The 24265-nt window shown below is 35.3% G+C and overlaps 3 protein-coding genes across 6 annotated transcripts in view; 1 reads left to right on the top strand and 2 right to left on the bottom strand.

The window, feature by feature from the left end:
- Positions 1–12693, top strand: part of LOC111464667 (E3 SUMO-protein ligase SIZ1-like) — a 17635-nt gene extending 4942 nt beyond the window's left edge. For all 3 annotated transcript variants that reach the window (XM_023108889.1, XM_023108888.1, XM_023108887.1), the window contains exons 4-17: positions 277–319; positions 707–779; positions 995–1157; positions 1304–1434; positions 2318–2395; positions 3371–3458; positions 3542–3617; positions 3914–3987; positions 4084–4191; positions 4931–5092; positions 9815–9919; positions 9989–10069; positions 10145–11357; positions 12073–12693. In XM_023108889.1, the coding sequence (XP_022964657.1) occupies positions 277–319; positions 707–779; positions 995–1157; positions 1304–1434; positions 2318–2395; positions 3371–3458; positions 3542–3617; positions 3914–3987; positions 4084–4191; positions 4931–5092; positions 9815–9919; positions 9989–10069; positions 10145–11357; positions 12073–12212 (2535 nt within the window). In that variant the 3' untranslated portion in view covers positions 12213–12693. The remainder of the gene's footprint in view (positions 1–276; positions 320–706; positions 780–994; positions 1158–1303; positions 1435–2317; positions 2396–3370; positions 3459–3541; positions 3618–3913; positions 3988–4083; positions 4192–4930; positions 5093–9814; positions 9920–9988; positions 10070–10144; positions 11358–12072) is intronic.
- Positions 1–24265, bottom strand: part of LOC111464670 (MLO-like protein 3) — a 26254-nt gene extending 1989 nt beyond the window's left edge. Inside the window, exons 1-16 of one of the 2 annotated variants that reach the window (XM_023108892.1) lie at positions 23980–24265; positions 23841–23898; positions 23524–23741; positions 23310–23426; positions 21793–21853; positions 21346–21434; positions 21006–21080; positions 20810–20898; positions 20652–20701; positions 20484–20524; positions 19994–20167; positions 19837–19872; positions 19516–19583; positions 19339–19399; positions 18877–19227; positions 2622–2627 (exon numbers count right to left, since the gene is read on the bottom strand). In XM_023108892.1, the coding sequence (XP_022964660.1) occupies positions 2622–2627; positions 18877–19227; positions 19339–19399; positions 19516–19583; positions 19837–19872; positions 19994–20167; positions 20484–20524; positions 20652–20701; positions 20810–20898; positions 21006–21080; positions 21346–21434; positions 21793–21853; positions 23310–23426; positions 23524–23741; positions 23841–23898; positions 23980–24111 (1626 nt within the window). In that variant the 5' untranslated portion in view covers positions 24112–24265. Of the gene's footprint in view, positions 1–2621; positions 2628–18757; positions 19228–19338; positions 19400–19515; positions 19584–19836; positions 19873–19993; positions 20168–20483; positions 20525–20651; positions 20702–20809; positions 20899–21005; positions 21081–21345; positions 21435–21792; positions 21854–23309; positions 23427–23523; positions 23742–23840; positions 23899–23979 lie in introns of those variants that run through there. The other variant, XM_023108891.1, reaches the window with a different exon arrangement.
- Positions 13634–17641, bottom strand: LOC111464669 (transmembrane protein 209). The gene is made up of 7 exons (XM_023108890.1): positions 17267–17641; positions 16899–16954; positions 15888–16798; positions 15180–15369; positions 14798–14983; positions 14305–14681; positions 13634–14151 (listed from the first exon to the last, which is right to left on the bottom strand). The coding sequence occupies exons 1-7, from the start codon at positions 17458–17460 to the stop codon at positions 14011–14013; spliced, it is 2055 nt and encodes a 684-aa protein (XP_022964658.1). The 5' UTR covers positions 17461–17641; the 3' UTR covers positions 13634–14010.

The following is a 24265-nucleotide window of genomic DNA, read 5'->3' as shown; positions in this document are numbered from 1 at the left end:
GGGGGGGGGGGGGGGGGGGGGGGGTGATAGTCGAGTGAAAGGTCTGCAAGTCTTAGGTTTACTTGATTTTTGGGAGAATTTGATATCCATTCATTCTTTTTTGTACACTGACTTCTCTTACTGCAAATATCTGTGCCAAAGAGGAAAGACTAGAAAAGTTCAACGACAATATGATTCCATGCTTATCTAGTTCAGTTGTGCGTTGGTATATATTCTTTTGCATTACAAGTTGCAATATGAGTTGTGTTGTAGTGATTGTCCTGCATGTTTTTGTAGGACCTTGTTGAGCGGATACTAGCCATTCTTTCTGATGAGCAAGGTAAGAACTATAAATTTTCTTCTTTATAATCACACTTAAGTACAATCGACCCTTATAGGGTCCTTTCACTCATGAATGAACCTTAATACACTGGATTCTATTTCATAATTCTTCGGCTGGAATACGTTGAAGGCCTTAAATATGTGCAATTCTGTTATATTGATTGTTCCATTTTGCATGTCTTGGTTCAGAGTTCAATATATGAATGTTAAGGTCTTGTGTTCAATTTTTTGGTTAACTAAACGAAAAATTCTTTGGTTTCTCCTGGTATTATGCATTGATGACTCCATTGTTTTACATCTGTTAACTTAAGTTTTAGTTAGTTTATAGCTTGGTAAGACCTGTGTTTTCTGTATAATCAATATCTTTTGCAATTATTTGTTTCAGTTTCAAAAATGTGGGCAAAGAAAAATGCTGTTGGAAAGGATCAAGTGGCAAAACTAGTTGAAGACACGTACAGGTTTGTCTTCTGGTGTCATATTTTTCTTCCAGGTTTTTCTTGACAAATTTCGTTTAATTCAATAATTATTCACATGTTTATGTTTCATAAATATATCATATCTTGCATTCATCTCAAGTAGTGCTTTCTTTTTCACATTTTTTTATTCCTTTTGTATGCCCAACTGTCATCTTTTATTTGTTTCATCTTCTTACTTATGTGATTTTCTTACACAGAAAGATGCAGGTTTCTGGGGCCACGGATTTAGCTTCTAAGGGTCAAGGTGTCTCAGACAGTAGTAATGTGCAGGTAAAAGGTGAAACAGATGATTCTTTGCAATTAGATACAAAGGTTCGATGTCTCTGTGGAAGTGCTTTGCAAACAGAATCAATGATTAAGGTCTATCAAACCATTCCTTTTATGCGTTTTTCCTCATAAGTTCCTCCATGTTTTTATTTATTTATTTATTTTGATCCCATTCATGGTTCCATCTGCCTTGAAACATCAGTTACTTCTGTTCACCAGTCGTTTTTTATTTTTGGCAGTGTGAGGATCCACGGTGCCAAGTATGGCAGCACATTAGTTGTGTTATAGTCCCGGAGAAACCTACGGAAGGAAATTCACCATACCCTGAACACTTCTATTGTGAGATCTGTCGACTCAATCGTGCAGACCCGTACGTATCTACTACAGTTGTATTTCATTTAGACTATTGGGTTTCATATGAAAAAATTTAGTTTATAGGCTTCTTATTTGTGGAATTAGGGGGTACAGAATATATGTTTGCCTGTGTTTTGTAATCCATTCCAATAATTATTTTCTTTTATTTTGTCCTTCCCATGTGAATATCCATATGGATTTGTGCAATAGAGGGTTATGAGGTTTATTGTTTGCTTGAAAGTATCTTCTTCCTATGATTTGATATTATGAAGTACAAACACTTCAGTTTTGCTAGTGTGTCCGTGTCAGACACTTGGACAATCCAACACTTGCTGGACATGTATCAAATACTTGTTAGTGCAATAAATATGTTAGACACTACAAAGTTAAAGTAGGTCCAACATTTACTAGACATGCATCGAACACTAGTTAAGTATACTAAATAGACACATATATGACAAAAATAATAAATTTTGAGCGTAAAAGACATCAAACTAATTTTTAAGCATATAAATGCATAAACTCATTGACTTTGATTTTTCATCGGGTGTAAAAATGATATTTATTTGAAATTTTTTTTTTAATGAGCATGTTCTTGTCGTGTCATGTCCTAGATTGTAAAAAAGCACGTGTCAGCATGTCCATATTGTGTTATAAGTAGCTTATGTTGTCGACATAAACTGGCTTTATAGGAAGCAGAAATATTTGAAAATAAAATATTAAAAATACTTTGGTGAAGGGCATGATTATACAAGAACAGTCTAATTAGGATTGGATCAGTTTACAGTAACCTGTATGTTCATTAAAGCAATTATAAACAGTTTCTAATAAGAGTTAATTAACTAATGTTGTTTTGTTTTCTTCTCTGATGATGTATTTTCTAATATTCTTTTCTACAGTTTTTGGGTTTCAGTTGCACATCCTCTGTTTCCCGTAAAGCTGATAACCACAATGTCTACAAACATTCCAACGGATGGGTGAGTTCACATTTATTGACTTCTGATTCAGGATATTCTGTATCCCACATCTCTGGAAAAGAAAAAGAAACCTGAAAGCACCGTTTTTATGTGTGGATACAATTGTTAGTTTAAGTTTAAGTAGTATGTCATTTCTGCTATTTCTTTTTGGTGTTGACTCGGTAACATCTCATGAAATTATTCACTTCATGATATTTGTGGACTAATTTGAGCGCTCCCTTGTAACTTCACTTAGCCACAGGTCTAGGCTATCCTCTCCTTGTTTTTGCAGATTTCATTATGATAGTGAAATGTCCTGTTTCTTTTCAAAAAAGTTTAGATGATTATATTTACATTTTAAGAGTTGGAAGTAACTTAAACGAATGGATGAAGGATCAAATGCTGGAGAGGATTATCTCAATTACTGAAAAATGCAGTTTCTTTGATCTACACTTGACCAAACTAAAGCATTTTATATGCCATTAAGAAGTTCTCTTTGGGTTTATATATGCAAAGAGGTTTTTGAGGCTTTTGGTACAGAACCATTGCTTTCATCATTTGGTCGTTCAGTTACAACAGCAGGTTTTTATCATAGAGGAGGTGATGAGTTATTATTAATTTTTTTGGGGTAAGGAACTGAGCTCGTGCCAAACTTTGTTTTCTTTGGAACAAATTAAGTTTCCAGGTTATGAATTTGGGAGACCATTTAACATTATTAGTTATGTTTGCAGACAGAGTAATTGGTCTTTGAGCCTACATTACTTAATGTGGAAGTTTCATAGGCATATCTTTATTTTTACATTTCTACATTCACATTATTGCTTTACTTGCTTTTGATCTTGGACATACACTTTTGATTGCTGATGTATGAACTATGCATGTGGTACCCCACCACTTTTATTTCAGTTTTAATGTTGCACTTTTCCTCACATCCCAGATTGTATATAAAATGGTTTTCTGTATTGTGCATGATGGGCCTCTTGTACAAATTTGTAGTACAAATCCAATGCAGAGTGTGGATAGAACGTTTCAACTCACGAGGGCAGATAAGGACCTACTTTCTAAACCGGAATACGATGTTCAGGTTGGTTGGTGCATCATATGATTGAATCTCTTTCCCTGTAAACTGATTGATTTCTTGAACTGAGTATGTCTTGATTATGTTAGGCCTGGTGTATGCTTTTGAACGATAAAGTTCCATTCAGGATGCAATGGCCTCAGTATGCAGACTTACAAATTAATGGTATGTTATTATTATTTTTTTATAAGAAAATTAAGGCTATGTTATTAATTTGTCGCTCTATGTATCAAAACTGTAATTGCCAGTTTTGTGATTGTACTTATCTATTTATGTATCAAAACCATAGTTGCCAATTTTGTGAGTACTTATCTATCATATTTGTAAGTATGTAACTAAGTACGTCCGCCTTTAATTCTTGATAAATTGGTTGTTGCATTACGCATGTGTGATTGAGGATCTCTACTATGCAGTAGGACACTTCATTTAGTGTTGAGGAACAAATTTTAATGGCTTCACAGGTTTGGCTGTTCGTGCCATTAATAGACCCGGCTCTCAACTTTTGGGGGCTAATGGTCGTGATGATGGCCCAATTGTAAGTTCCCATGCTAAATTTCAAATTTCCTTTTTTTCTACTGGAACAATTATATTTTCTTCAACACCTATCTTTCTGACTCGTTTGTTCTGTCAGATCACAGCATGCACGAAAGATGGAATGAATAAGATAACATTAACAGGGTGTGATGCTCGAACTTTTTGTTTAGGGGTTCGAATTGTGAAGCGACGCACTGTTCAACAGGTTATTTTTTTTGGATCAATGAAATGCTCGGTTCTCTATAAAAAATAATTTTTTTGGGAACCATTGTTAAATGTTTGACTAGGTTTTGGATTCTTTTGGATATCATTTTGGACCACCTTTTTTTAAAAATTTCTTTAGCTATATTTAGAATACATTTTTTTAGCGGTGCAGTTTTCTAAGACAAGTACTTTATTCTTATACATTGTGTCATTTCTTGTTCTGTATGCATCTCCATAGAACTGAACTTTCCTTTCTCATTAAGTTACTAATTTCTACAGCCATAAGAAAATTTTGTAAGGGGGGACAAATGGTGATGAAGGCTTCTTGGGTAGATGGGTTGTGGTTACTAACCCTTTACCTGGTGGTGGTTTAGGCATTGAGATTGTATTTATAAGAATGTTGCTATTAGGAAAGTGGTGCTTGAGACTATCTTGAGGGATAAGCATTTTGGGCATTATTTGTGAGAGGTAGATTGAAATTGGGTGCGTGAGAGAGGGAGATGGCTGGAAATAGAAGGCTAAAAAAGAATGTTGGAGGTTTTTCTCACATTATAAAGGAGAGGGGAGTGGGACATGTTACAAATGCGCACATGTTTGTATTCTTTTTCATTTCTACTTTTTTTTTGTCTATTACAAATGTTGGCTTTTGTTATCACTAGTATCTCATTTCTACTTTTCTTTTTAATTTTTTTTTTTTAATCTCTATGCACGTTTGTTTACATGTGTTTTTTCTTCTTTAGATTCTAGGCATGATTCCTAAGGAGTCAGAGGGTGAACGTTTTCAAGATGCTCTTGCTCGTATTTGCCGTTGCATTGGTGGTGGGAACACTGCAGATAATGCTGATAGTGATAGTGACTTAGAGGTTGTTGCAGAATTTTTTGGGGTTAATCTACGCTGTCCTGTAAGTCTCGTGCCATTTACTGAAAGACGTTATTCTTCTACATCATATTATCATCCTTATCATTTGAGATATTTGTGAGAAGGGGAAGGAGGAGAAGTGTTTCTCAAGCCTTTATGTATTATGCTTATCACCTATTCTTTTTCTCTTTGAAATGTTACACACTTTAAATTGGTTCACCGGAGTTGGCTAATGAAATTCCAACAGAAGGGAGAGGATAGCCAAACCCCAAAAGAAGATCACAAAAACTCTTCTAGTGCACATTAAGAGAATTCAGACTATCACTATTTTGTTTATTTGGTAAGAAACTTAGCTTTCATTGAAATAAAATGAAAGAATGCATGAGTGCATACAAAAAACAAACCCACCAAAAAGGATCCAATACAAGCTACAAGAATGGACTTCAATCTATAAGAGACTATGACCAAGCTGGTAGTTATAAAAAGTTCGATTGATGGACATGCATAAAGAAGAATTAAATATAGCCAACTGTATAAGCTCCTAATATCACTCAACCCCTCTAAAGATCCTATTATTCATTTCATGTGAAATTCCTCACAAAACAGCAAAAAACAAAAAGCTTGATTCAAAACTTCCCCTCTTATCCAAAAAAGGAGGGTGCAAGAGAGCCTCCTCAAACTAAAAACGGCACTCTGTTATGAGCTCACAACTTCAAAAGACCTGGAAAACTGGCTCCAAAAGGTGGCGAACTTTGATTATCATTGTTAAGAGTAGCAATGACATAAAATCTGCACCAAGTAGGCAACAAAAAATGAAATCATCCAAAGACAAGAAAAGAAACCTTTTCCTAATTGTTAAAATTGTTGTTTTCTTTCAAATCACATGCTCCTGAAGAAAGCTCTTATACGTTGTACCAGATTTTTGTTTCTTCTTTAAAATGACAATCCAAAGTGAATATCAGGAGGTGGGTTTTATCAATTGGGGGGCGCTGTGCCAGTTGGTAAAAGCATGAGATTCCACATTCGATCAATAAAGTGGCATTCCAAGTTCAAGAAAAAATGGCTTTGAGATTTAGCTTCCTTTTCACAAGGGAACACTGTTTGGAGGGAGAAGGGTGCAACAAGGGAGTCTTCTTTGGATATTGTCATGCTTGTTAATTCCCACATAAACAAGTTCCCACAAGCAGAATTTTACCTTTTAGGGTATGTTGGAGGACATGCTGATGAGGAAACATTTCTTCATTGTCAAAAGGAAGTTGAATAGGCGTTCTCTTTTTCAGAAAGTGTTAAGGATATTAAGAATGCTTTTATAAAAGCACATCCCTCCTATTATACAAGAAAAAAAAGCTCAGTCATTTCAAGTGCTACATTTTTCGATCTTGACAATGCTACAGACAGCGATTTTATTTGAAGGAAAATGCATTCTTATTGGGAGCTTTTGCAAAAGAATCCAATTGGATGGACATGGTTTCATTCTCAAACAGGAAGAAATTAGAGTGCTGCTCTCTTTAGTTTTCCCTCATTTCTTCTACTCCCATAGTTGACAAGGGTATTTCAAGGAGAGTAATTTGTTCAACTGTGGAAGTTTCCAAAAAGTGAAGTTTTCGGGGGAGATTTTGATTCTAACGAAGAATCTGTAGTTAGTCCAAGTAGTAATCTCATTTGGAGTTCAATTCTCCAATTGTCCTTGCAAGAAAAGATATCAATGAACGAGGCTATTGAAGGATCTCTTTGTAATTTTTTTCAAGAAGAAATCAAACCTCTTTTGAAGAATTTGTCTTTTGTTGCCTTCATCTCTTCTTCATGAAGATGCATTAGAAGATACAAGACAAATTCAATCATCAAACAATAAGCTCTTGAACTTTACTTACAAGTCATTTTGGCCATAAAGAATCTTGGATCTAATCAATCACTCGGTTCAGATGAATACATGACAAAGTTCTATATCTTTAGAGGAATTGAGGGGGAGCTTATGACGTGTGGCCCCTTGCAAGGTTCTCTGGCTCTCTCTGGGCGTCGATAACAAATTTTTTTTGTGTAATTATTTCCTAGGTTTTATTCTTCCTGATTGGAGTCATTTCCTTTAATTGGACTCCTTTTTTGTCTCCACGGCAGAGTTCGACAAAATATATTGGAACATCCTTAAAAAAGACATTATGAGAGTGTTACAGGATTTTTCTTAAGACCCGAATCATAAATACAAGATTAAACGAAATATACCTATTGCCTTTACAAGATCATAGCTTGAGTTCTTTGTGAAACGTTAAAAAAGTTCTTCCCTCCACCATCACTAAGGATCAATATTCATTTGTGGATTGTAAACGAAGTTGTGGGGGAGTGTGCCAAAAGGAAGGCCGTGGTTAAGCTTGACATCAAGAAGGCCTTTGGCAAAGTTGAATTGAGTTTTCTAGATTTAACCCGTGACTAAAGGCTCTGGTGAAACATGTAGAAAATGGATCAAAGGATGCATATCCTTGCCAAATTTCTCCATCGTTATTAATGACTGCCCCAGTGGGTAGACACATGCCCAAAGAGGCCTCAAGCAAGGTGACCCACCCTCTCCTTTTCCTTTTGTCTTTATTTTTTTTCACAAAAAACATGAGGTATAAGCATAAATTAGAGTCAAATCCTTTTTGTCATTATCAGTTTGTGTTTTTTTCTCCAATAAGAAACATGAGGTACAAGTATAAAATAAAGCTGAATCATTTTTCCATGTTAGATGTGTCTGGCAGAGATATATTTGAAAATGCTCTATACACATGTTCGACATATGAACATGTGTGTGCGTTTTTTTTTTTTTTATATATATAAAATTACATCCAAAGTATCACATTGAAAACCCGAACCTCTCAAGCAATCAATGATGTCATGGGTAGAGGTGGTTGACGATGGTGTTTGGTCAGACGATTGGGGGCAGGGCGATGACAAAGTTCATCGGAGAGGGAAAGAGATTGAGCAAAGGTGGGTAGAAGTAGAATTTAGGAAGGGGGAACGGAACAGATTTGTGAGGGTTAATTCCTAATGGTTGTTTTTAATAAATTTTTATTTTATGGGGTTTCAATGTGCTGTGGGATTTTGTCTTTTTGGGCTTTGAGTGGGCTCATGGGCTTTTATGCACCGTTTAAAATTTAAACTAAATTCAATGGACACATAATCTTCGTTCACTTTTTATTATTATTATTTTTTTTAATAAAAGATTTTCTTTATTTTTTGTAAAAGAACTAAAAGTAATTTGGGTTATAATCTCTGAACAGTTTTTAACCTTTTCATCAATCAATGAAGTGTAAAGTTTATTTCTTGTTTTAATAAAGAAACTTCGTTCTTGATGGGTCTTTTTTTTTCTTTTCTCATTTCATTTGGTAAGTTGTCTTGAAAATTGAAACTCCATATGAGAGAAGAGCTTCCAAGCTTCTTTAGTGGTAATCTTGGAAGAGGTTGCTACTGGGGAGTCGTTTTTTGGATATTGGCATGCATGCGAATACTCTCGTTTATAAGTTCACACAATAAGAATTTTACTTAGGGTATCTTGGAGGACATGCTTATGAAGGAATTATTGCCACAATACTCTGATCATCTGCAAATAGGAGATTACATTGTTCATGGATGGATATTTCATCAGTGGCAACTATTCAAAAAGTACAACTAATCCTACTTCCCCTTCCTCTTTGTGGGATTATTCTGGGCTTTGGATGGTCTGTGGTTCTTCCCACTGATATAATGCTTGGTTATCCTTGATCTTACGTGATCATCCTTTCCATTATGCAACGGAGATGCTTTGGCTTTGGTTTTGGTTTCATTTCAACATAGCCTTTATTTGGTTGCTATTGAATGAGAGGAGCTACATAATTTTCCTGATAAGAAGACATAAAAAATTCCATCTAAATCTCTTTCTGTTTCAGCTTTATCATGGTGTAAAAATGTCTCCCCCTTTTGCAATCATGGCACGAGCACTCGTTTAATTAGTAGGAGGCTTTTGTAACTTCCTTTGAATTGGGTTTTCACCCCCGTATAGTTTCATTAAATCAATGGAATTGTTTCTTGTCCTAAAACAAAGTGGTGATAATAATAATTGATGATCATAATACGGAGATCGAATTTATCTTGGAAAATAGTTTGGAACCAAGTGACTGGTCTAGTGGATCATATAACCGTCTGGATATGGAGAACCTATGGTTCACGGTTATCTGAGTAGTGGTTCTGCTCACTTTTAACTATCAATTTTTTAATTACCTTTACCTTGGGCAATAAAGTCAATCATGTTGCAGTATTAAGCTTTGTTCATGCACCATATGCATATACCATGTTCCTCACAGTTTTGAAGAATATACCACATTTCAGATGGATTCTGAAGTTGCAAGGTCTAAGCTATTTTTGCAGTGTGAACTTAAGGTCAACGAACGAATGTTACAGAGACTTGACATTGGTTAGATGGTTTCACTAACTAAATTTTGGTTGTTAAACTGAAGTGAGTGTAAATGCTTATATGGGATACCCATCAGCTTGTAATTTGGTCAATTCTAATTGGCTGACTACTGGGTATTACTGATGTGCATGCATATCCACTTCCACAGAATTATTTTTGTAAGGAACATTGTAGCAAGAATTACCTTAAATACTGTGCAATCAAGGAACTGAAGCTAGAGTGCGAACTCATTTTTCAGCTAGAATGTTCTTACATCTTTTTGGATACTGGCGTACCTTGTGTTGCATAAATCATTTATTAATAGTAATCTGCATTTTTCCTTTCTGTGCTTCTGTTCTCTAGATGAGTGGTTCAAGGATGAAGATTGCTGGACGATTTAGTCCTTGTGCTCATATGGGATGCTTTGATCTTGAAGTGTTCGTAGAATTGAATCAACGTTCAAGGAAGGCAAGTTGTTACATCAATTTCTGATGCAAACCTTGTTCTCATGTTTAACTCTTTGTATTTTTACTGCAGTGGCAGTGTCCAATTTGTCTGAAGAACTATGCATTGGAGAATGTTATTATAGACCCTTATTTCAACCGTATAACATCTATGGTAATGTGGTAGGCATTCTTCATCTACGTTTTGACAATGAAATTGATTTAATGATATTATATTACGGTTGTACAGATGAGACATTGTGGAGAAGATGTTACAGAAATTGAGGTTAAGCCTGATGGTTCCTGGCGTGTGCGGTCAAGAACTGAAAGTGAGCGCAGGGAACTTGGTGATCTTTGCCTGTGGCACTCCTCTGACGGCACTTCGTGTGTTACTAATGAGGAAGTTAAACCAAAGATGGAAGCATCGAAGCAGATAAAGCAGGAAGGTGGATCAGATCGTGGTCTGAAACTTGGCATCAGGAAGAATAGTAATGGATTTTGGGAAGTCAGCAGACCTGAAGATATCAATACTTTCACTTCTGGTAGTAGATTACCGGAGAATTATGGGGGTCATGACCAGAAGATTATCCCAATGAGCAGCAGTGCCACAGGCAGTAGGGATGGTGAAGATCCAAGTGTAAACCAGGATGGTGGTGTAAACTTCGATTTCTCAACCAATAATGGGATTGAGATGAATTCCCTGTCCTTACATGTTGACTCAGAGTATGGATTTACTGAACAAAATCCTATTGCTCCTGTAGGTGAAGTCATTGTTCTAAGTGATTCAGATGAAGAAAATGACATTTTAGTTTCCTCTGGAACTGTTTATCAGAGCAACCATACAGATGCAGGTGAGATTTCTTTCTCCATGCCACCTCCTGGACTCGCTGATGCATATCCTGAAGATCCAACCCTATTATCGGCTGGAAATTCATGCTTGGGTCTTTTTAATTCCCATGACGATGAATTTGGCATGCCTGTTTGGTCATTACCCCCTGGAGCTCAAGGAGGTGCTGGATTCCAATTGTTTAGCTCTGATGCAGATGTATCAGAGGCTCTAGTTGACTTGCAACATGACTCCATTAATTGTTCCACCATGAATGGCTATTTAGCTACCCCAGAGGCAGCTATAAGTCCCGCATCTCTTGTTCCAGGTTCTTCAATTGGTCATACTGATGGTGAAATGAATGACAGCTTGGTTGATAATCCATTAGCTTTTGCTGGTGATGATCCATCTCTTCAAATATTTCTTCCTACCAGGCCTTCAGTTGCCCCTATGCAGTCTGATTTCAGAGACGAGGCTGATGTATCAAATGGTGTTCATACTGAAGATTGGATCTCTCTCAGGCTTGGGGGTGATGCAGGCGGTAGCAATGGGGGGGAGTCCACAGCCTCCAGGGGTTTAAATTCAAGACAGCATATTCCATCAACAGGAGGCGAAATCAATTCATTGTCTGATACTGGTTAGTTGTTTTCCGTTTTCCCTCCTGTTAGTGTGAATGCGAATTGTAGTTACTGCAATGTTTTGCCTGGAAGTGTTTTATTTTCCTTTCTTTTGGACCTTGACTTCACAGACCATGTTCATTTTCTTTTGGATCTAACAATTTCTTAAGGTGCGAATTATTAATCTATAGTTTTAGTAATTAGCAATGACATCTTGAAAGATGGGAATGCTACAAAAACTGATAAAGTTCTTAATTAGAATAGCTAAATTTGTTGGGACATATTTTTCTATCCTCGACCAGGAGGTTAGAGGTTCAAATTCTGTCTCCTGGTTGTTAGAATTATTATTATTATTATTGTTATTTTGTGATTTTTTTTATACCAAAAGCATGCACATACCCAAAATTGGGTTCTTGCAGAATGATTTGTTTATGCATACATATCGTTTTCTGGCTGTTTTTCATTATCTTGCTCATATACTTCATTAATAATTTTAGAAAGAACATGCCCAAAAGATTTCTGAAATTATACTCGTGGAGAACCATTTTGTAACCTTAGCAGAGGCTCTACTCCCCCTTGTATGTTTCATCAGAATTAATGAAATCATGTTTCTGTAAACTTCTTTTAAAACCTACTACTGAATTCCAGCTTCTCTCGTTTCTGCATTTGTATATATTCATAATTCTGATGTATTATTGTTGATTTTGAGGCTAACTAGTTACATTCTTGCATCAGCTTCTCTGCTTCTTGGAATGAATGATGTTAGACATGACAAAGCAAGTAGGCAAAGATCAGGTAGTCCTTTCTCATTCCCTCGCCAGAAACGTTCGGTCAGACAGCGGATGTTCCTTTCTATAGACTCCGAGTCAGAGTAGGCTTTGGACTTTAGGTGACCAAGAATTGTTACTGCTCTCATTTGAATTTTTTTCTGGGGATAGGCAAGACCGTACATATTCATTTTGGTCCATCTCATCTTCAAACTTCAAAGTATTTTCAATATTTTGTGGGAAAGAAAGTCGTTACACTCATTGTGCTCATAAGCGAGCCATCGTCGTGAAATGAAACTAGCGAAAGCAATCTGGCCAGTCATTTGGGAAATAGGTAGATATGGGACACCTTACCCCAACATCAACTCTCTTCACTCCTGACGGCTAGTCCTGAGATGGCTGGCAGGCTGGTAGGATGGCTTGTGTGTGTAGTGTGCGGGGTTAAACTGTACAGAGAGATGTGGTCACATGAATTGGGTAGCCGTCATGTAATACAAATTTTTTCCTCTACGATGAGAGCAATTAGCTGTAAATAGCTTTGATTGAGATTTAGTTTATTTATAGAAATTAATTTTACACCAGAAAGCAAGTTTTAATGTTTTACTTGGCCTAATCTTTTCTAGATTTTCGAAGGGTAATGAGGTAGTGCTTTTTTCATGACCAAGTCTTGGTAAAGGTAAAGAGTGAATGCTTCTCTTTTTGTTGCTAATTGTTCGAAAATACTTCGAAAATCGATAAGGAATTCGTGTATATCTATTTTCTAGGTTGTTTCTAAATATATCTTAAAAAAAAATTCATTATGAGCCAATATGATGAACAGAAGTATATGTTGTAAAAATAAGACCAACAACCCAATGATTCCCTCGAATGGAGGGTGAATGAAAATTAAAAATCTTTCAATTGTTGGGACATGAAACACATCGGAGATCCATGTGCCGGTATAGAGGTTTTGTTGAAATTGCAAAAAGAAAAGTTTTGTTGAGATTGTCCTTTTATCGCATTCGCCACACGTGTACCATCACTATGAAATTAATGGACTTTTACCTATCATATCATAATATATATCATATCATTTTATAAACATCTCACACATATCGAACATATGATACGTGTTATCATATAAAACACAAACTTCTAACCATGGTGATAGTAAAATTACTTAGTTGGCCTAGGTTCAGAATTACTAATTATTCTTTATACTAGTTTGAATTTGTTTCTCAACATCCCATTCAATCTCATAGCAATATTCTAATGACGGCAAAGAACATATAGATAATTTGGTATTTCTTTTCTAGTACAATTCAAGAGATGTGTATGAAATTACAAAAGAGTGAATTCTTTTAGAAATTGACTTGTCGAAAAAAGTGAATTCTTTTAGAAATTGACTTGTCGAACAAAATGATAAGATTACTTTTTGTGGGCTTGAATATGTGCAATATCGGGAGACGGATAGTGTACGTTTACGGAAAACAATTACTTTAAAAATCCCTCCAAATATTTTTCCCTTCTTTTGAGAAGGCTTCTACATTGTATCATTAATAAATTAAAAGCGCTTTTATCAGCCAAAAGCAATGTCAAATAGGCTTTTAAATGACCCACTCAAGCTCAAACTTCAATACCTATGATGATACAGCCAGCCAAATAGGATTCTAAAATGTTCTACGACAATTTGTCACACTACGGATCCTTGGGAATTGTGGTCAGTACAAAACTATTGAAGAACTCAGACTAGAATACATGAACATTCAAGCTGGGAAACTGAAGTTAGAGGCTCTTGGTTGCTACACCTTAAGCAATTCCCCCAGGATACATGTTGTACATATGAGCACAGTTTGGTGGTTTCATGTAACAGCTAGTATGCTTATGCAATAAGAAGACTGTTGAAAGCAAAACCACAGTTACTCACTCAGTCTACTGGCTCTGGATTCAAGACTGGAAGGATTCTTAGAGCAGACGAACCGAGATGCATTCCCCGAATAATTCCACCGTATCCGACCTTGACTCTGTGACACAGAATCAATATGGAGTCCCACAATGCTGTTCTTCCCTGAAAACAAAGATCAGAACAGTTATTTCTATCCAAATAATGTTTCAGAAATTCGCAGATTAGTTTCGGATGGTAAACTTTCGGTATTCTACGATATTGAATGAAGTTTAAGAACAATTTGAAGAACAGATAAGACGCTCTAGGGTTAACAACCTGAAGAGAAAGCTGAAGCTTCTTGTCCCAATACAAAGAGAAAACTGGAGGACTTTTCTTTCCAACAGCCAGTATGCAAGCTCCGGGGTGAATAATGGAAGGAACGCCATATATAATTGCTACGTACTTCTCAGGAAACCGTTCTTTTGGAGGCAGAACCCCCAAGAACAAAGGATTTTTGCTGGACTGAGCCCCAGCATAGGTTGAAGGATCCACATGTAGCATCCACTTTGGATGCTCTAGGAAAGCACAGAATAAATACAAGAGTAAGTGAGAATCGGTTGGGAGCTCAAGTGTCCATTTCTTGTTCTTCTTATCGTAAACCTCTCCAGTCCCGAGATACTCGTAATTCTTCAAGCAGGTCCCTTCAGAAAGATCTGTAGAATTCACAAATTCATTGTTAACTAAAATATATTCTACAAATTTTGGAGATCAACAAGACAGAGGGAAACTGGAAAACATAATAAACTGATCATCCAAAGCCTATGCCCACCTTTGATTCTTTGTACTGCATAATCTGCTCGAATACTACTTTGAGGCAGTAAGCCTTTGACCCATTCACCCTTCATCAAAGCAAGGAGTTTCTGGTACTCTGTAATGGCATCAACACACTCCTGCATCACCGAAACTAATGGATTCTGCTGAGGGGACTGTGGTGCGTTTGCCAGAGGCATCTTGACTGCATTAAAGGTGGATGATTGTAAAGCAAAACAATTACTATTATTATCATTATTACTACTACTTGTATTATTGTTATAGAAAAGAAAGCTTCGTTTATTGAGACCAGTGAAAAAACAAGCAAATCAATTATAACCAGAGGCCTATAAGAAACAGAAATTCTTGAAACTTCTGATCGAAATGATGGAAAGCCTTACTTGTAGAGGCATCAATGGATTGCACGAGAGTTGCTCGTAACTGGTGAAGGAGTCCATTTTCATCAAGGGTCAATGTTGGTTGCCATTCATTAGTCCTGTCAACCGAAGACACAGTGGGAGTGGATTCCGCTGAGTCGCCTACAGGACTTATAGTAATTGAGACACCAAGTTTAGCAGCCACTTCTTTTACCTTAAAAAATCAAGAAGTTTAGCAGACTAATAAGGTGTAAAGGATGTGCAACCTACCAATATCATGATCATTAGATTTGAAGTTCGGAACACATCAAGCAACTATGAAAATATCTCTCAAACACAGTTACAAATCAGCCCAGTTTGAAACTCACACAAATAAATCTTTATAAGGAGATGTACAAGGAACAAAATAGGAAAAAATCTTGTATTAACATGTATTGCTTCCATACAGCTGCTCTCTCAATAATGCACTGAGGGTGCTATAAAAGAACTAGAAAACGAGACTAAAAAATTAAAATTTTCAATTATACACATTAAATTATAGGTTATAGCACATGTTCATATTTTTTCTGTTATATATAATCTATATTTGCACCAAAAACTTCATTATCAACGAGTTAATGTGCCCAATATAGAATCCCTAAATTTTGGTGGCCTTCACTTGAGAAAACGATTGAAATTTCAGTCATGGCAAATGAAAATTAATTACTAAAGCACAGAGTAAAACAACCATACCTGAACATGACTGGTTTCAATCTTTTCAACAAGAGGATTAAGCAAAGTGGCAGAGAACCATTGCCTGAGACGATCACGCCATTCTTCAATTTGAGGATATACTCCCAAATGCTTGAAAGCTTCAACCATTTCCTCCATAGACATTGGAGAGGGAACATCACCCTCTACCTTCTTAGGGGGAGTGGTGAATTTCTGTGAACTCGGTGACATCCTTACAGGCCTCAAGGGAGTACTTCTGGTAGTTCCAGAAGTATTAGCTGAAGTAGCCACAGTACTAGGACTGGCAATACCAACACTGCTGATGGTGGGGGGTGGAGTTGCCAATTTTCCTGCAGACTCGGTTAATTTTTCATCTACTTCAGCAAGGAATCGTTCAAAGTCTTCTTCAGACGTAATTTCTTTCAGAGAGGATACTCGCTTGCTAGACCACGGGGTACAAACCACTGACTCCCGTCCTGATGAACTCTGCGCAGAAGGCAGGGGAGAGGCCACTCCGGAGACAAGATACAAGGAAGAAGCAGAACCCGGAGATTTTGAAGGTGTTGCGAAAGACTGCATTTTACTTCCACTGGTAGAGTTCAATTTATCTATGTTTCTTTGAGATGAATAACTAAAATTGCCAACTGATTGATGAAGAGGAACAAGAACATCAGAAGGTGATGAGTAGGGCTTAGATTTTGGAGGCTTTACAGCTTTTTCAGATGTCCCATTATCAAGCTTTGGTTTTAATCCCATAAGCCCCAATTGACGCTTGGAAAGAGGTGTTTGATCCTTGGTTCCTTTAGTGGCAGTTATAACAGACACAAAACCACTCAATCTTTTTCTATACAAGGATATCGCTTTGAAAAAAGCTAAGACTGTTCCCAAAAAGACTAAGCCTACCGCAGTCTGTACAGCCTTGGCAGACAAATCTGAAGCATAGAAAAATAGGATTTTAAGCAAAATCAATACAGCCATGGTAGCTCAAGTTCAAAGCAGACATAAACAAATGGAAATAATCTAGTAGCTTACAGGCTGCCTCTTCAGGAAAGTTTTTGAGCTTCAAATTGTCCACAATCGCATTTTCCCTTCATTGATTCAAGGGGGAAAAAATGGCATTAGCTTCAGTTTACTGAAAAACAGAATCCAGAGCATATAAACAATATCTAAGAACATCTTCCAGCACAACTCTTCCTCAAGTTCTCCTAATTTATCGTACACATTCAAGACAACATCCATAAAAGCCTCATTCAGAACTAACAGAAAGCTACGAAAGATTCACAGGAGTTCAAAGGAGCAGGAACTAACGGAAAGATTCACAGTCCACAGAAAACAAATATCACGACGTTCACAAAACTCAAAAACACATAAAAATTGAAGCGCAGTAGATCAAATCGTACCGGGAAAGAATACGAAGGAAGGCAAATGCAGACACGGAGGAGAGGGAGAAGATGCAGAGGAAGGTGAACTTCGAAGGTTGGAGGCTGTTGGTGGTTAGAGCGGCGGATAATGCCGGGTTTTGGTATGCCGAGAACTTCAAGGGCTTCGGAGAAGAAGAGCCGTCGGCTTTTCCTCCATTTCCGGCTGCTGCCATTCGTATGGATCAGAATTTGAGATTCAATTTAGGGTTTTGCAACACAAACAAGATTTTGATTATACTATGGCGATGAGGAAGATAAAGATGTTCATCTTTCCGGCTCGAGTCCCCTGCTCTTGAGAATGCAGCAAAACCCCCATAGCTTCCCAAGGTTCCTCTCTTTCTACATACATATACATATACATATACATATACATATACATATACATACATACATACATACATACATACATACACTTACACATATAACCCTAAACTCATATCGAACCTAGACTTTTAAATAGCCTCGAGTCTTTTGTATATCTTTTGCCTGCGTCTCACCCTTCACTAGTCCGAATGGGTGTCACTTGAGAATTGTCACCTTGTCTGCATAGTGTGAGCCATGTTAGATGAACATGACTCTCCACAATGGTATGATATTGCCCACTTTGAGTGGTAAACCTTAATCAAGGTTCGACTCCTTTTTTTCTTTTGGAGTTCTTTGCTTGACATTTGAGAATTCTATTGACATAACTAAGTTTAGAGCATTGCTCTGATACCATGTTAAATGAACACGACTCTCCACAATGGTATGATATTGTCCACTACTTCGAGCATAAGCTCTCGTGGCTTTGTTTTGGATTTCCCCAAAAGGCCTCGTACCAACGGAGAGTATTCATTGATCATAAACACATGATCATTCCCTAAATTAGCCGATGTGGGACTTTCATCAACAGCCCACAGCCTACTATCTTATAGTATGATTGTGGCATTTTCTCGCAATTAAATTAGCTACGTTGCCTTAAATTAAATATAACGTTTTTGTTTAAGAATATGTAATTGTGATTATGAACTATTATACCTATGTTTCGAATTGATTTTGAACCTAACAAAACTGATGTATCTTTATTGTTGTTATTATTATTATAATTATTATTATTTGACGAAACGGATATGAACTCAGACATCTCAATCATGAAATATGAATCTCAAAGAATATGAATTTCATTTATTGCAGATAATTACAAATTAAATTTTGAGTGGATTATAATTTATAGATCAGTAGTAAAATATAAAAGTTACAACGTTAGTAAGGGTTTTCATCTTGAGAATGAAGTAAAAAGAGTATTTATGCGATCACCGAGTTAAATTGCTAGAAATATTCAGGTTTGACATGATCGACCGTACTTGTGAAGTAATTTAAGTCTCAAACAAGTATATTATCGTAAGAGATTTAAAAAACAAGATAATTTAAATCTTAATTCATTTATTCATGGATCATATCTCAAAATTATTTCACTTATAGCCTAATTATATATATGTATATATATATTCAAATGAATAATTTCTAGTTTTACATGATATGACAAAATCTCTGACCAAAATCTATGAAACCCATCTTTGAGTTTGAGTAGTTAAGGTTTTTTCTTCGTGAATTTCATTAATTTCTCTTATTTTTATCTTCGTTGGTACTTCAACTATCTCATTAGACTCAATAATATCAAGATTGTTGAGCTCAGAGAAAGTAGGAGCTCGGTGATGGAAAGAGCTCACCATCTCTTGGGAGCTTAGGGTTCTGCTGCTGCTGCTGCTCTCGAAAACTCTCGACGACTGACGCTCGGTGACCGTGGAATGAGACGATCCTTCCTGGTGCAAACTCGAATCGAGGTCATGGTGATAGTGATGGTGATGCTTCTTTCTCCTTTGCTTCACATCTTTGTGCCATTGCTTTATGGCTTTGGCGGTGTGTTCTTCTAATGCTGCAGCTTTGAACTGTGACCCCATCTGACGATTACAACAATCATAAGCTTCATAATACAAACGTTTGAATTCCCACTTCACACATTGTTGAATTAAAGAAAAAAATATAATTAAAATAATTAAAAAATATTTTACCTGTGTGACCAGAGCATAAAGAGGTAAAGTAATGTAGCTGCACAACACTTGGACGGTGACCCTATTAATATGAAAAACAAATTATTACACAATGATTTTAAAGTTTTTTCGTAAGAAAAAATTGAAACAAAAAAAAAACGAAAAAACTAATATTAATTTTATGGACGATATACTCACGCTAAGACGACTCTTATGATGATGACCTCCAAGTGTTCGTGGTAGCAAGATTTTATCCCATATTGTAGCTGAAAATGTAAAGTTTAAAAACGTCAAATTACAAGTTTAGTCCTTGAATTCTTATCCATGGACCCTATCGTACACAAAATTTATTTGTGCATGATAAACCTTGACGTTTCGATTTTTAAAAAAATGTCTATTGTGATTGTGTCAGGGATACGTATTTAAAGCTCTCCCGAACCAATTCAAAGACTAAAGTTACAATTTGACCAATAAAGAAAAATCATGGAAAGGATAATGAAGGATAATAAAGATTTTTACCGTAACCCAGATGAAAAACGAAAATTCAAAGGCGTTCTGAAAAGAAAAAGAAGATCAATTAGAGATAAAGACATGTTTCGAATGACTTTCTACAGATTTTTAAAAAACATGTTTTCAAATCGTTAGAAAGTCATTGAAAAAGTATGCTAAAGTTTACCATGAACAAAGTGAAATGAAGAAGGGTGAGAACAAATTTGGGGTGATTGAACCAGAAAAGATCATCACTAGGTTCCACCATTGGAGCTCCTTTGATCACATCGGTCTTGTCTTGAAGCTCAAGGGCAAGCCTTGCTACTATTACTTCAAGTTTTGTTCCAAGAGCTAGCACTATCTACAAATACACCCACAAAACATTATAATTAAATTTTTATAATCTTTCCTCTTTTCTGAGTTAAAGCGCACTACTTTCGTAATCGTCTAAGCCCACCGCTAGCAAATATTGTATTCTTTGGACTTCCCCTCAAAGTTTTAAAATGCGTTTGGTTTTCACATCGTTATAAAAGATGTTTGTTGGAGAGGAGAATGAAACATTTTTTATAAAGAATGAAACGTATTTTAAAAACCTTGATGAGAGCTTAGAAGAGAAAACTCAAAGAGAACAATATCTACTACCAGAGTGGGCTTGAGACGGTAAATTATAAACTTACAATTAGTGGAAGGAAAGACACCCAGAGATACGCATTCCAACCTGTTCATCGTGGTCATATATAAAACTTTTTTTTAGCCGAATTTAAACCAAAAAAAAAAATCTTTATTTTATCATTAAAACAAAATAAAAGGCTCAAGCTTTTAAATTAATGGGTAGAAAAACTCACCATGAACATCTACAAGAATGAAGATGACTACCATAAGCCACATGAAAGGACTGTCATATCAAAGGAAAAAAAAAAGGTCAACGAATAAGTTAAAAAGGGTATTTTTTTTTTTGTTGGCCGAGGTAATAACTTTTTGAAGGCCGAATTGAATAATTTACCTGATGCCGACCACGACTTTGAAATCATCGTGCAATGATCTCTCAATATATTTTTGAAAGTTGAAGGAAGTATTTCCCTGTATATGAGTCTGTTTAAAAAAAAGTAGAAAAAAAATGATGGTGAATATTTTTTTAACAAAGAGATGTTTCTATGATTCAAAATGCTGTAAAATTGAATATGGTAAAGAGATTTAACCGAGATGAAACCATGGCGAAGGGTCAAGTAGTCGACTTTGGCCACCGAACGAAAGAACTGTCTCAAGAAGCATTTCTGCAAATTTTCAATCAAAATTAAATTTTTTTTAAAATAATAATAATATTTTAGTAGCTAATATTAAAACTTAGGTATGTAAATAAAAACTGTAAAGATAATTTAGTAAATATTAAAAATAAATATTTCGTGTTCTTGTTTTAAGATTATGAAATTCAATCCCGAGTACACGAGCTTATAACAACTTTTAAGATTATGAAATTCAATCCCGAACATTTAAATTCAAGAAAATATGAAAGTAACATAAATGAGTGAGAAAACTTACTATCCAGAGAAGAAATGGTGGTGTTGCACAAGAACTGATATGCCGACGTCCGAATGTTGTTTGCCTTGTAAATCTAAAGCGATGCGGATCTAATAATTGGGAAGTTAAATCAAAATTAAGCACACAAAACACTTACAATTTTCATTTAATAATGCAGTTAAATTATCAAAAATACCCCTAAACTAAAAGATTAATTTCAATTATACTCCTTAAATTTGAAGTCTTTTTTTTCCATTAAAAACAACCCTAAAACGTTTATGTTATTAAATTCATGAACGGAAAAGTTCGTATCTAATTGTTTGTTATGATTAAATCTATTTACATACGTGAAGAAAATTTTAAGATTATTTTAAAAAAAATTCAAGAGCATTTTTGATAATTTAACCTAAATAATGCTAGTTTAATGTCTATACCACAATAAAAATGAAATAAAATTGGTTGAATTACCATTGGCCACTTGATAATCCAATGTATGAGTTTCTTCTTCCCAAGCTTTCCAGCGTCTCATCTGTTTAAATTTCATTAAAAAAAAAAAAAAAATTAAAATCATATAAACTATATGTATAAAATTATATGTTCAATTAATATAGGAGAGAAAAGTCAATATATGGCATTCAAATCAATAGTACATAAATTAATGAGTATGCATAAAAATTCAAATATTGTCGCATTCACACCCAAATTTAATTCAACACTCAGAAACCAGATTGACTTAGACCGTGGACCAATAATATTTGATTTACCTCACAAAACGACAATACTTACCTGCCGTTTTGAAGCATTCTACTGCTAAGTACTAAAAAAAAATGTATTTTCTACTCTCTATTATTATTATTTAAACACAATGTATTCTCGACCGTAGAATTTTTTAAATTATTTTGGAATTAACATTTCTATATTAATAATATCATAGTTTTTTTTATTTTCTTAAAATATAATTGTAGTCACTATAGTTTAATATTTATATTAATTATGTAACATAAAACTAATGGACACATGTTTTTGCTCATGGAGTTTTATTTGTTATTTAATAGACACGTGTTTTGATCATTTACTCGGTTTATACTTTAGGAATAACCAATTCACAAAGGGTTGGAAAATCACAAGAGAGACTATAACTAATCAACCCGATCACATATTGTGTTATCTAGATTGTGCTTCTTAGTAGCTATCTGGCATTCAATGTATTGGGATCTAGAAATATTTTGTGATGCACGTACAAGAAATCTTTTTTTGGATTTACCCAAAAAAAAAAAAAATTAATTCATTTATTTCTCTTAAGGTTATTTCGATTTTGGTGCATTTCATGTAACCAAATTTTATGGTTCGGGAATATGGGTATCCAATCCTTATGGATTAACGGAAAGGATAAAAGCTATAAACCCCACATTGTGTGGGGGTGTGGAAGAAATATATGTGAATATGAAATATATATATATTATTTTTTTAATTAATGTACCTTTGCTAAATAATTTTTTCTCTAATTTGATACTAGTATTTTTTGAATTTTTTAAAAAATTTAAAAGTATATTTGAAATTTTTTTAAAAAAAAATGTGGTTATTAATAAAAAAAATTTAAAAAAAAAATTAACAAAGTGTAAGTATACATACATACATACATATATATATATATATATATATATATATATAGATATATATATTGAAAATTTAAGCATAATTTTTAGGCATTTTTTTAAATATAGGTATATTATTGAAACGTTTAAAAAAATATAAATTTAAATTTTGAAAGAAATACAAATTTTTTTATTAATTTAGGAAAAAAAAAACCAAAATTATTGTTCTTTTTAGTGTTAAAAAATTAAAATAGATATTTTAAAGGCGGAGGGACTAAAATGCAATAACTCCAAACTTAGGGGAGTGAAATGAAATAAATAAATAAATAAATAAATAAATAAATAAATAAATAAATAAATAAAAAAGATAGAGATAGAGAGAAAAAAGACCTTGGCCTTTCCTAACGCCATGGTGAGAAGGCTGTAAAGAATCTGCATAGCTGCCAACACGAATATGAAATTGTTCAATTGATTCATTCCTCCTTGCGATATCAGCGACGCCTTCCCCTGCCATTGTAATTCACGATTCACCAATCAATTCCTCACTGACCAACAACGAACTTGATTCCGAATTTTGATTCGCTCAGTATTTTCCAATCATTACCTTCGCACTACAGTAATCAGAAGAAGAAGAAGAAGAAGAAGAATCACCGCTACTAGACGATCGCAATTGCTCCATCTCCAAATTCTTATTCGCTTTGATCTGTATTTCTCTCTGGCACGGAAGCATCGTAAACGCTACGCTATTCGGAATGCAAATCTTCGATACTGGCTGTTGCGTAACCGTCAGAGTTAGCGACATGAACCCTAGAAGCATCAAAACTGCGGCATCGACGAAGAAATACAGATGCAGAAATCATTAATCCTCCGATTCTCATTCTCTTAACTTCATCATTCGATTTCAGGATTCGGAAATCGTACCTGATTTCAGCTTCTCAACGGCCTCGAACAATGCCGTTTTCCTCTTCCGCTTCAACCACTGCGCAAAATCAAAATCAAAAGCAAAATCAAAATCCAATCGACCTCTGTAAACTGAATCAGAAACTAGATTTGGACTTACATTGGAGAGGAGATGAATCAAATGCTCGAGGAAGAGGGAGAGGGAGATGAAGATAAAGCAAACCGCAGCCACGGCCCAAGTCGGCGTGAATTGCAGGGAGGAAGGATCCAGAGCAGCAGCAGCGGCGGCCATTAAAGCAAAGGAAAATCAATCCGGAGAAGAAGGAGAAGAGATGTTGATTCTGTAGAGGCGCGAAATGGAGATGATTTAATATCGACAATGAAAGTGTTGAGAGTTATGGGGCCATTGAAGTTGAAGCTTTGGCGCCAGTACTTCTGGTGAAGGC

Source organism: Cucurbita moschata, unplaced genomic scaffold (genome assembly GCF_002738365.1).
Source record: "Cucurbita moschata cultivar Rifu unplaced genomic scaffold, Cmos_1.0 Cmo_Scf00031, whole genome shotgun sequence".
Classification (NCBI taxonomy): Eukaryota; Viridiplantae; Streptophyta; class Magnoliopsida; order Cucurbitales; family Cucurbitaceae; genus Cucurbita; species Cucurbita moschata.
The sequence above is the reverse complement of the archived record's forward strand: the minus strand, read 5'-3'. Positions and strand labels throughout refer to the sequence as shown.